Below are 12,030 nucleotides of genomic sequence, written 5' to 3'. Positions count from 1 at the left end.
CTAGGCTGGTTTGGACTCTCTCACCACATTCTGGGCTCTGAGCCTTCTTTCAACCCCCCGTCCCTATCCCTCTCTCTCTCTCTCCCTCTCTCTCTCTCTCTCTCTCTCTCTCTGTCTCTCTCTCTCTCTCCCTCTCTCTCTCTCTCTCTCTCTCTCTCTCTCTCTCTGTCTTTCTCTCTCTCTCTCTCTCTCTCTCTCTCTCTCTCTCTCTCCCCCTCTCTCTCTCTCTCTCTCTCTCTCTGTCTCTCTCCCTCTCCCTCTCTCTCTCTCTCTCTGTCTCTCTGCTCTCTCCTCTCTCTCTCTCTCCCTCTCTCTCTCGTGCTCTCTCTCTCTCTCTCTCTCTCTCTCTCTCTCTCTCTCTCTCTCTCTCTCTCTCTCTCTCTCTCTCTCTCTCTCTCTCTCTCTCTCCCTCTCTCTCTCTCTCTCTCTCTCTCTCTTTGGCATGATTAAGGTCTGGAACAGTTACCAAAGCATTCTTACACAAACAATGAAATAAACACTGGCAGAGGATGTGAAATGTCAACAACAGAAACAGTACAATAACCATTATCTCTCCCTGTCTCCCCTCCTCCCTGTCTCTCTGTGTGTCTCTCTGTGTCTCTTTCTGTCTTCCACTCTCTCCCTCCATTCTACCTCCCTCTACCCTACCCCCTACCCTCCACTCAATTTCTCATCTCTCTATCTTTCCCTCTCTCCCCCTTTCTCCTCTCCTGTTTCTCAATGTCCCCCTTTTCTCCCTCTCTCTCCCCCAGACTGAGGGCTGTGATGGGGTGTTGGGGTCTGGCTTGGTGATTGACAGGTGTGGTCAGTGTGGGGGGCGGGACCTGTCCTGTCAGAAGCTGAGCGGAAGCTTCCAGAACACCAGCGTTCCCCTTGGTTACCACAGAATCCTGGACATCCCCCCTGGAGCTACTGCCATCAACATCACAGAGAGACACGCCAGCTCCAACTACCTGGGTAACACACACACACACCTGTCAGGCTAGAGATAGTAAACCAGTGCCATAGAGTCCCAAAGCTGAAGACCACTTCTAGTGAAGTCGAGTCATTGGAGACTGAGAAGAGATGTAGATTTGAGAATGTCATTTGGCCAGTGAATGTGTGTGTGCTGGGCTGGCATTGTTATGTTGGCCTGGGAGTTTGGTGTGAATTCTTTGGCCTGGCAGACTAACCTCAGATAAAGCTGCTATTGTTACAGTCCTTAGAGGCATAGAGCAGAGACACAGAGTGTCTGTCTGCCTACTGTCTGCTGCCTGTTAATGAGACTAAACTGTGTGTGTGTGTGTGTGTGTGTGTGTGTGTGTGTGTGTGTGTGTGTGTGTGTGTGTGTGTGTGTGTGTGTGTGTCCGTGTGTGTGTCCAATGGAAGAGTGTGCAGTGTGTGTGTTTGCCTGTCTACTGTTTGTTAATGTCTTCATGGGTATGTCGGTGTCTATGTGTGTCTAATATGTGTGCGTTTGAGTCTATGTTTGTGTGTGTGTATTTTTAGACTAAACATGACTTTAAACCAAACCCAAACCCTCCCTTCATCCTCCCCCTTCTCTCCCCTTCCTCCTTTCTCTCTATTCATCCCCTCCCTCCTCCTCCATCTCCCCCTTCCTCCATCTCTCCCCTCCCTCCCTCCCTCCTCCTCCCAGCCCTACGTAGTGGTACAGGTGTATCAGTAGTGAATGGGCGCTGGGCGGTGGATCCTCCAGGAGACTACGAGGCAGGGGGGACTACCTTCACCTACACCCGCCCCAGGGCTCTCTCTGATGGGCAGGAGGACAGAGGAGAGACCCTTACAGCTCCAGGACCCACCACCACACAACTGACACTATATGTGAGTAGGACACACTTATACACACACACACAAACACACACTTTTGTTGATTAAATCACTAGATATATCTCTCAGCTCCTGTGTTACATTTAGATGTCTTCACCCAGGCTATGTTGTCCTGTAGTTTATATAGATCAACATGAAGAAGGAGCATGTGATACTAGCATTATCCTGGGTTAAACACAGCTAGGCTGAGGCTTGGGCTGAGCCTGCTAAATTAGCCAGGATTAATAACACAAACTACAACCCCAGGCTAAGATTTGATTAAAGAGATGCAGCATATCTCTGAGGTCTCCCAAGCAGTGAGAGAGAGGGGGCTCTGAGGGGTAAAGATAGAACAACGTCTCCCTGGAAACAGACCAGCTTAATCTCTATGGGATCACCTGTATTTATGTGACGAGGTGTGAATAAAGGAGTCAGGAGCAGGAGGTAAAACACCGAAGTCCAGAGTTTATTCCGTTTACATAAATCAAACGCTCCCAGCGTGAAAACGAAACTATAACAAGAGAAAACATTCCACCTTGGCAAGTACAAATAGAAGAGTAGCTCAACCGAGCTACACGCTCTCACAATAAACAATCACTCACAAAGACAAGGGGAACAGAGGGAACACGTATACACATACTAATTAGGGGAATGAGCACCAGGTGTGTGTGATTGACAAGATATGACAAGTGGAGTGATGAGAATGGGAGTGGCAGTAGCTAGTACTCCGGTGACGACGAACGCCGAAGCCTGCCCGAACCAGGAGGGGGGCAGCTTTGGCGGAAGTCGTGACAATTTAGAACGGGATTAAGATGTGAAAAGATAGCGGTTCTAAAGATGTGAAAAGATAGCGATTATAAAGATGTGAAAAGATAGCGGTTCTAAAGATGTGAAAATGGCAGATGAAATGTTGCCGCCACAGACCCATGTAATGCAGAGTGAAGCTGATTACATTTAGACAACCTCTGGAAGTTTACTGTGAATCTCTACCTCACATTGCACCTTTTGAAATCTTTCTCCATCCCTCTCTCCTTCTCTCTCTCTCTCTCTCTCTCTCTCTCTCTCTCTCTCTCTCTCTCTCTCTCTCTCTCTCTCTCTCTCTCTCTCTCTCTCTCTCTCTCTCTCTCTTACTCCCTCTTACTCCCTCCTCTTACTCCCTCTCTCTCTCTTACTCCCTCTCTCTCTCTCTCTCTCTCTCTCTCTCTGTCGTTATCCAGATCATCTTCCATAGGCAGAATCCAGGGATCGACTATGAATTCTACATCCCAACAGAAAAGAAAGAGGAAGAGAGGGCGAGGCCGCGAGAGAGAGAAAGAGAGAGGCCCAGAGAGAGAGAAGTAGAGAGGGAACGACCGAGGGATGGAGGGAGGGCGCCCCTGAGAGATACTAGTGAGTCTGACATTCCTCTTTTCTCCTCTTCCCCCTGTTATTTTCCCGTGGTGTTCAGTTTTAAAGCTGTGTGATAGTGACGGGTCAGATCGTCATTGAATAGGACCAGGAAATAGATCGTCAGGGAATTGGACCAGGAAGTAGATCGTCAGGGAATAGGACCAGGAAGTAGATCGTCAGGGAATAGGACCAGGAAGTAGATCGTCAGGGAATAGGACCAGGAAGTAGATCGTCAGGGAATAGGACCAGAAAGTAGATCATCAGGGAATAGGACCAGGAAGTAACCTGGGATGATGTCATGCTCTGTTCTCTGTTGCTGTCCTTTATGAATAAAGATGTGTTATTGAACATTGTGAAAGCCATCATTGGGAGCGTTATGGATGTATCTATAGAGAATATTGTGAAATACATCAACAGTATACAGGACAGTCCAAGTAGTCTCTCTCGCTCTCTCTCTCTCTGAGAGTGTCTAATGTTAAGGAATGATATATCAACTCTCTAGATGTAATTGACAGTAAATAGAACTAATCCAAGCCAGACTGGAGACAGTGAGTCTGAGTAGTGTACTGTAGATGTGTGGGTGTGGCCGTGGGTGAGGAGGGGTGAGGGGAGGGGTGAGAGCGGTAGGGGTGAGAGAAGGGGGGTGAGTGAAGAGGGGTGAGAGAAGCAGGGGGAGGGAATTGGAGACTAGGGATGGGGGGGAGAGGTTAGAGGGAGAGAGGGTTAGGGAAAGGGGAGAAAGAGGGGTGAGAAAAGTGAGAGGATGTGTCTGAAACTAAAAACCTCTCGTGACCATGACATCATTTATACATCATCAGCTCTAACAAGTGATTCACTCTCTCTCTCTTTTTATTTGTTCCTCCCTCCCTGCCTCTCTCTCTCTCTCTCTCTCTCTCTCTCTCTCTCTCTCTCTCTCTCTCAGGTTCTCTCATTGTAACAGTGGAAGACCCTATCCCTCCTCCCTCCATCTCCTCTTCATCCTCTTCCTCTTCCTCCTCTTCTTCCGCAGACAGATGGACAGCTGAGAGCTCCCGCCCCCGAGGCTCAGTACCCAATCGGAATGTTCGAATCCCACCTCGTACCGACCTGCCCCTCGACACCCAGTCACCCTTCGTATGGAGGAGGGGCGGTCTCACTGAGTGTACTACTTCCTGTGGCAAAGGTCAGAGTTCAAAAAGACTTGGACTGTGTGTATGTATGTGTGTGTGTTCGGGCATACACGTGTGTGCATGTGTGTGTGCGCACATGCATGTACGTGTCTATAATCATAGTTCGCTGTGTGTAGAAGTTGCCTGCTGATACAGTTCTAGGTTCAGCAAAATGCTCCCAAATCCTGACCTTTACCATAAGGAGGGAAAACACAAAACTGGCCTTAGATCAGTGTCTAATGGCTACAACTTCATCATACTACACAGGGGCTTGCTGTGTTACATCTCCCCCTTGTGGTTATTAAGGGGAAGTGGAACACTGTTGAACTGAAACAGTGATTTCTTTGGAGCTGTAAGAATGTGACAGTTTATGGGTGCTTTTGAGTGGTAAGGCTAAAGCAACTGACTGTAGATGAAAGTGGAGGAGTGAGGTCGGGGGAGGTGCATCTGCTACAGCAGAAAGTCGGACACTGATGTGCTTTTCCTACAGCAAGGTTCAGTCCAACATGGCAGTGTTCATTGTTTATAAAAGCTTTTCTTTGTCATGTCGAAATAAACATGTCTCCAACCCCCATATCACACACTCACAAACTGTAAATATATGTGTGTAAATTGTACTATCAATTGGGGAGAGAGAGACTCAAATATCACATTAATTTGTACATATCCACTGTATACATATGAATCACGGCAGAGAGGAAGAGGTGAAGCGAGAGAATTTACTCTGCCCAAAATCTGTCCACGTGAGATAAGCCGTTTTTTGTATGGAGGTCTATGAGAGAGTGTCGAATTAAGTCAGGCTTATTTGATAGAATATACGTTTTATAATGTTTAGGCTGTTACAAATGTACTGATATAAGTGGATGCACGTGGCTTTCCGGCAACTTTGAGAAAAGCAAGTTAGTTGTGCCTGTTGTTCACACGCATATCTGCCCTCTCATTGGCTAGAATGTTCCCATCTGATCTCGCCTGGCTTCAAATCATTGAGGACATGTATTTCCATTGTTAGAGCGGTCATTTGGCTATCTTGTCAATATCACAGATAATCTTTGATCGCGGCAAAGTTGCTTCCTGTTTTAGTCACATCTTTGATCCTGTTCGTGTGGGTCAAACAAAAACCCTCTAATGATTGGTTGACAATAGAGCCTCCCACAATGCAGGAGATGACTGCAAGTTGCTGCTGGTGAGGAGCAACTGTAGAAGATGAAAGTCACTGCAGTCGAAACTTCATGACCTTTGATCACATATAGTTGTTGTAAAGTTCATGCAGTTGAAATGTAGGTGACCTGGTCACTCGAACGCGTCCTATAACTTTCCCACCAGACTCCCAGTACAGCAGGGATCATCAACTAGATTCAGCTGCGGGCCGATTTCTTCTTGAGCGGATGGTCAGGGGGCCAGAACATAATTACAAATCATTTGTAGACAGCAAATTGACCAAAAGCAGCCCAACAAATATAATATTTGACTAAAACATATACATTTCAAACCTTGCTTATATTTGTATACAATCACATATACAGTATCTTTCTATTATTCGTGGGAAATACTTTGGAACAGATTTCTAAAATGTTAATCACTTTGGAGCTGATTTTCTGGTGTTTTTACAATCTTCTATGTTCAACAATAAAATTCTGCCCGTGGGCCGCCAAATTCTGCCCGTGGGCCGCCAGTCGAGGAACCCTGTATTACAAGTTACTGATGCTGATGGTAGGGATGGCGATGATGATGATGATGATGATGGTGATAATGATGGTGATGATGGTGATAATGATGGTGATGATGATGTGTTTCAGGGTCCCAGTACAGGGTGATCCTGTGTATTAACCGCCATACTGATGAGGAAGTCCCAGACAGGAAGTGTGACTCAGCAGCAAGACCCGCCCCAGAGGAGGAGCCCTGTAACACACACCCCTGCCCAGCATTGTGAGTGTGTGGATCAATGAACAGCCATAAGCATTAAGCATAGTGTATAGTGTATATATGTATTAACCCTGTTCTCATCTCTCTCTCTTCTGCGTGTGTGTGTGTGTCTTTGTGTGTCTCTGTGTGTCTCTGTGTGTGTGTGTAGCTTCGAGGCCAGCTCGTGGTCAGAGTGCAGTGTGTCATGTGGTATGGGAGTACAGCAGAGACAGCTTCAGTGCAGACAGAGCTTTGGGAACCGTTCCACCATGGTTCAACCACAACGCTGCTCCAACCTAACCCCACCTGACCTCACCCAGTCCTGCCAGCTACGACTCTGCTCACACTGGGAGATAGGCACCAACTGGAGCTCTGTGAGTATAGAAAGTGTGTGTGAGTGTGTGGCAGGGGGGTATGTTAATATTCACACTGGGGAATGGGTAGTTTGACATTTTATGAGAATGTGTGTATCCATTGGTTACGTCTATAGGATGTGTTCCATTATGTTCTCCAATGTCTTTGTTCTATTGTAGGTTTTCCTAACATTCTAATTTGAACTCAACAGTGCTCAGTGGACTGTGGCATGGGGAAGAGAACTCGTAATGTCCGCTGTGTCAGTGACCATGGCAGCATGGTGAATGACAAGGAGTGTAACGCCAGGCTCCGCCCACAAGGAAGTGAGGACTGTCACATGGGGCCCTGTGTAACCAACTGGTACTTCACTGGCTGGTCCAACACTGTGAGTACTACACACACACACACACACACACAAACACACACACACACGGACACACATGCAGTACATGCACATCCTACATCAATACACTAAGTAACTTCTCTAATACCCCCATCTCTCGCTCTCCACCCCCCTCTCTCTCTCTCTCTCTCTCTCTCTCTCTCTCTCTCTCTCTCTCTCTCTCTCTCTCTCTCTCTCTCTCTCTCTCTCTCTCTCTCAGTGTTCAGCCCAGTGTGGTCCAGGGGTTCAGAGGAGAGAGGTGTTGTGTCTGACCCGTGGAGGGAGAGAGGGAGGAGAGTGTGTGGGGGACAAACCAGCGGACATGAAGGCGTGTAACGGGGGTCCATGTGTTCCCACCTACATGTGGTACAGTAGCCCCTGGGGTCAGGTAAGACTGAGAAGATAGGAAAGAGAGAGAGAGGAGGGGGTGTGGCTGCCATCCATCAATACTGTTACCAATAGAATCAGTCATTTCAGTTCAATAATGCTTTATTGGAATGGATGGGTAGATATTGACATATAAAAAAGAAATGCATAGTACTGTAATAGCAGATGAATAGGAAGAAAATAACATGTTTTCCCTCTCTTCTTTTATCCTCTCACTGCCCTCTCCTGTCTCTCTTCCCTCTCACTCCTCTCTTCTTTTATCCTCTCACTGCCCTCTCCTGTCTCTCTTCCCTCTCACTCCTTTCTTTTCTCGCCCTCCTTCCTCTCCTCCCTCTCTTCCCTCTCTTCCCTCTCTCTTCCCTCTCTTCTTTTATCCTCTCACTGCCCTCTCCTGTCTCTCTTCCCTCTCACTCCTCTCTTCTTTTATCCTCTCACTGCCCTCTCCTGTCTCTCTTCCCTCTCACTCCTTTCTTTTCTCGCCCTCCTTCCTCTCCTCCCTCTCTTCCCTCTCTTCCCTCTCTCTTCCCTCTCTTCTTTTATCCTCTCACTGCCCTCTCCTGTCTCTCTTCCCTCTCACTCCTTTCTTTTCTCGCCCTCCTTCCTCTCCTCCCTCTCTCCCCTCTCTTCCCTCTCTCTTCCCTCTCTTCTTTTATCCTCTCACTGCCCTCTCCTGTCTCTCTTCCCTCTCACTCCTCTCTTCTTTTCTCGCCCTCCTTCCTCTCCTCCCTCTCTTCCCTCCTCCAGTGTAGCGCTCCATGTGGGAATGGAACCCAGCGAAGGGACATCATCTGTGTGGAGAAGATGGGGACAGATTTCAAAGTGGCACAGATCAGCCAGTGTGCCCAGCTGGAAAAGCCTCCCTCGGTGCAGACGTGTGCGATGGAAGCATGTCAGCCTCAGTGGTTTACTACGGAGTGGAGCGCGGTGAGAGAAGGAGGAGAGGAGAGAAGGAGGAGAGGAGAGAAGGAGGAGAAGAGAGAGGGAGGAGAGAAGATAATATAATTATGACCTTGGATTGCAGTTTGTTGTTGATCATGAGAAAGATGTTGACCATCCTCCTCTCTCTCTCTCCTCCTCTATCTCTCTCCCTCAGTGCTCTCGTTCCTGTGGTAAGGGGCTACAGGTCAGAGAGGTACGGTGTCTCACACCTGACAAACAGCATAGCCCAGAATGCTCCCTTACAGCAAAACCTGACCAGGAGCAGCTCTGCAATACCATACCCTGCACTCCACAGGTCGCAGGTGTGTGTGTGTGTGTGTGTGTACTATATGTTTACAGTGCCTTCAGAAAATATTCACACTTAATTGACTTAATTGTCATTTTTTTATTAACAATCTACACAAAATACTCTGTAATGTCACTGCAAAAAAAAAAAAAAAATATTTGTATTTATGGAAAATAGAACACTAATATATCTTGATTATATAAGTATCCAACCCCATGAGTCAATACATGTTAGAATCACCTTTGGCAGTGATTACAGCTGTGAGTCTTTCTGGGTAAGTCTCTAAGAGCTTTGCACAACTGGATTGTACAATATTTGCCCATTATTCTTTAAAAAATTATTCAAGGTCTGTCAAGTTGGTTGTTGATCATTGCTAGACAGCCATTTTCAAGTCTTGCCATATATTTTCAAGCCAATTTAAGTCAAAACTGTAACTAGGCCACTCAGGAACATTCAATGTCGTCTTGGTAAGCAACTCCAGTGTACATTTGGCCTTGTGTTTTAGGTAATTGTCCTGCAGAAAGGTACATTTGTCTCCCAGTGTCTGTTGGAAAGCAGACTGAACCAAGTCTCCTGAGTGGCGCAGTGGTCTAAGGCTGTGCCACTAGAGATCCTGGTTCGAATCCAGGCTCTGTCGTAGCCGGCCGCGACCGGGAGACCCATGGGGCGGCGCACAATTGGCCCAGCGTCGTCTAGGGTAGGGGAGGGAATGGCCGGCAGGGGATGTAGCTCAGTTTGTAGAGCATGGCGTTTGCAACGCCAGGGTTGTGGGTTCGATTCCCACGGGGGGTATGAAAAAAAAAGTAATGTATGCACTAACTGTAAGTCGCTCTGGATAAGAGCGTCTGCTAAATGACTTAAATGTAAAGTTTTCCTCTAGGATTTTGCCTGTGCTTATCTCTATTCCGTTGCAAACAGGATGCATGCTTTGGAATATTTGTTATTCTGTACAGGCTTCCTTCTTTTCACTCTGTCATTTATGTTAGTATTGTGGAGTAACTACAACGTTGTTGATCCATCCTCAGTTCTCCTATCACAGCCATTAAACTCTTTAACTGTTTTAAAATCACTATTGGCCTCATGGTGAAATCCCTGAGCGGTTTTCTTCCTCTCTAGCAACTGAGTTAGGAAGGGCGCCTGTATCTTTGTAGTGACTGGGTGAATTGATACACCATCCAAAGTTGAATTACTAACTTCACCATGTTCAAAGGGATATTTAAGTCTGCTTGATTTTTTACCCATCTACCAATCGGTGCCCTTCTTTGCGAACCATTGGAAAACCTCACTGATCTTTGTGGTTGAATCTGTGCTTGAAATTCACTGCTCGACTGAGGGACCTTACAGATAATTGTATGTGTGGGGTACAGAGATGGGGTAATCATTTAAAATCATGTTAAACACTATTATTGTGACACTCTGGCTCTATGGACGTTTATATTGAGCCAGGGTTGTTCATTTTCATGTGTTTGGGTGTATTTCATTTGGTGGTGTTGGGGATGGGTGAGTTTCATTTTGTTTGTGTCATGTGGTGATTGGTCGATGACTCCCAATCGGAGGTAACGAGTGTCAGCTGTCGGCTCGTTATCTCTGATTGGGAGCCATATATATTCTGTGTGTTTTCTCCTTTGTGTTGTGGGTTATTGTTTCTTTGTTGCTGTTAGTAGTATTCAGTATAGAACTTCACGGATCGTCATTTGTTGTTTTCTTCGTGGTTGCTTTAAGTTAATAAAGTCATCATGTTCACTCGCAACGCTGCGCATTGGTCTCCTCCTTCAGACGATCGTGACAATTATTGCACACAGAGTGAGTCCATGCAACGTATTATGTGACTTGTTAAGCACATTTCTACTCCTGAACTTATTTAGGCTTAACATAAAAAAAAGGTTGAGTACTTATTGACTCAAGACATTTCAGATTTTCATTTTTTATTAATTTGTAAAAATGTCTAAACAATATTCCACTTTGACATTATGGGATATTGTGTGTAGAACAGTGACAGAAAATCCATTATAAATTCAGGCTGTAACAACAAAATGTGTAAAAAGTCAAGGCGTGTGAATACTTTGTGAAGGCACTGTATGTGTGAGTGTGTGTTGCTTGTAGCATTTGAATTCTAACCACTTTCTTTCTCCCTCTCCTCCCCTCCCCTCTTCCCTCTCCCCCGCTCCTCTGCTCTACTCTCTCTGTAGATGAGAACTGCAGGGACCGGCGTCATAACTGTGTGATGGTGGTTCAGGCCAGACTATGTGTCTACTCCTACTACAAGACTGCCTGCTGCGCCTCATGTACCCAGAGTGCTCAGCGGGCCAAGAGGCACTGACCAGCCAATAACAGGCTTCCAGCTGAGGTCAGCCAGGGGTCAGGGGTTAAGGGTTAGAAGTCAAAGTGCAGGTTACCATAGAAATTATCAGACCATAGAAATGGAGTGGGTAGAGTGGATATATTACCACATAAAGTGGGGATTGAATTGTGTTCCGGGCCAGATGTACGGCCGTTATAGAAGGGATGTTTTGGAATATGACTTCATTTGTTACTTACTACATTTCATACATTTTATGGGTTATCTGCGTATGCAAAAATGTGCCAATGACATTGTACAGAGCTCCATGGTTTGGAACATATTTGATTTCTATGTCCACTCTTTCTATTTCCATTGCTGAGAGATGCTATGGATTATGTATGTACACCCAGGACCTGGGTCCAGAGCACTGTCCCAGTAGCCAAACTTGCATACTACTTAGTGTGAGGTGAAGTATTGTCTATGCATACTATGTAGTATGCTAGTATGCTAGATGGGACCCAGAAGGTATAACCCAATAGCAGTGTTCACTCAAAACCTGCTGGAGGTTTCTATGATGTATGTTTTCTATGTTTGTGTTCTATATGCCAAAAACCTCTTTTAAATGTCTCCTCAGTATTTATACAGCATCATCAACATTTGGTGAAACATACCAAAATGTAAAATGGTGGCCTAGTATAAGTGACCTATTTTTAAAGGACAATAGTAGAGAGATGTCCATAACCTGAGAACGCCCCCAATCTGAAAACAAGCAGGGGTAAAATGAAATGACTGTATGGTCTATTGGTGACTGTCCAGTATCCAACCTGTGCCTCAAGACTGTTAGCCCACTGAACTAAAGCCAAGGCATTACCCCTGAGCGCTAATAACAGTATTCAGGTCTCAGCCAAGGTTACACCGAACCTACATACAGAAAATATGCCACTATCTGAGACATTTCAATTGTATCATCTGACCTATCAATATGTTCAAGAAAGGTAGGTATTGAAATAACATTGTATTCATTTATGCATTCATTTTCACAAATGCATTTGCCACAATATACTGAAGAGCAATCTGTGTCTTAAAGGTCCAATGCAGACGTCTTTATCTCAATATCAAATCATTTCTGGGTAACAATTAAGTACCTTACTGTGAA

General features: G+C 45.9%; 1 protein-coding gene across 3 annotated transcripts in view; it reads left to right on the top strand.

The window, feature by feature from the left end:
* The window catches only part of LOC121543163 (ADAMTS-like protein 4), a 40,604-nt gene extending 28,574 nt beyond the window's left edge, over positions 1 to 12,030 (top strand). For 2 of the 3 annotated variants that reach the window (XM_045205667.1, XM_045205666.1), the window contains exons 7-17: positions 753 to 957; positions 1,637 to 1,821; positions 3,024 to 3,195; positions 4,118 to 4,357; positions 6,140 to 6,269; positions 6,415 to 6,619; positions 6,811 to 6,984; positions 7,202 to 7,369; positions 8,113 to 8,292; positions 8,462 to 8,609; positions 10,783 to 12,030. In XM_045205667.1, coding sequence (XP_045061602.1) covers positions 753 to 957; positions 1,637 to 1,821; positions 3,024 to 3,195; positions 4,118 to 4,357; positions 6,140 to 6,269; positions 6,415 to 6,619; positions 6,811 to 6,984; positions 7,202 to 7,369; positions 8,113 to 8,292; positions 8,462 to 8,609; positions 10,783 to 10,913 — 1,938 coding nt within the window. In that variant the 3' untranslated portion in view covers positions 10,914 to 12,030. The remainder of the gene's footprint in view (positions 1 to 752; positions 958 to 1,636; positions 1,822 to 3,023; positions 3,196 to 4,117; positions 4,358 to 6,139; positions 6,270 to 6,414; positions 6,620 to 6,810; positions 6,985 to 7,201; positions 7,370 to 8,112; positions 8,293 to 8,461; positions 8,610 to 10,782) is intronic. The other variant, XM_041852865.2, reaches the window with a different exon arrangement.

This window comes from Coregonus clupeaformis, chromosome 20, assembly GCF_020615455.1.
Source record: "Coregonus clupeaformis isolate EN_2021a chromosome 20, ASM2061545v1, whole genome shotgun sequence".
NCBI classification, from domain to species: domain Eukaryota; kingdom Metazoa; phylum Chordata; class Actinopteri; order Salmoniformes; family Salmonidae; genus Coregonus; species Coregonus clupeaformis.
The sequence above is the reverse complement of the archived record's forward strand: the minus strand, read 5'-3'. Positions and strand labels throughout refer to the sequence as shown.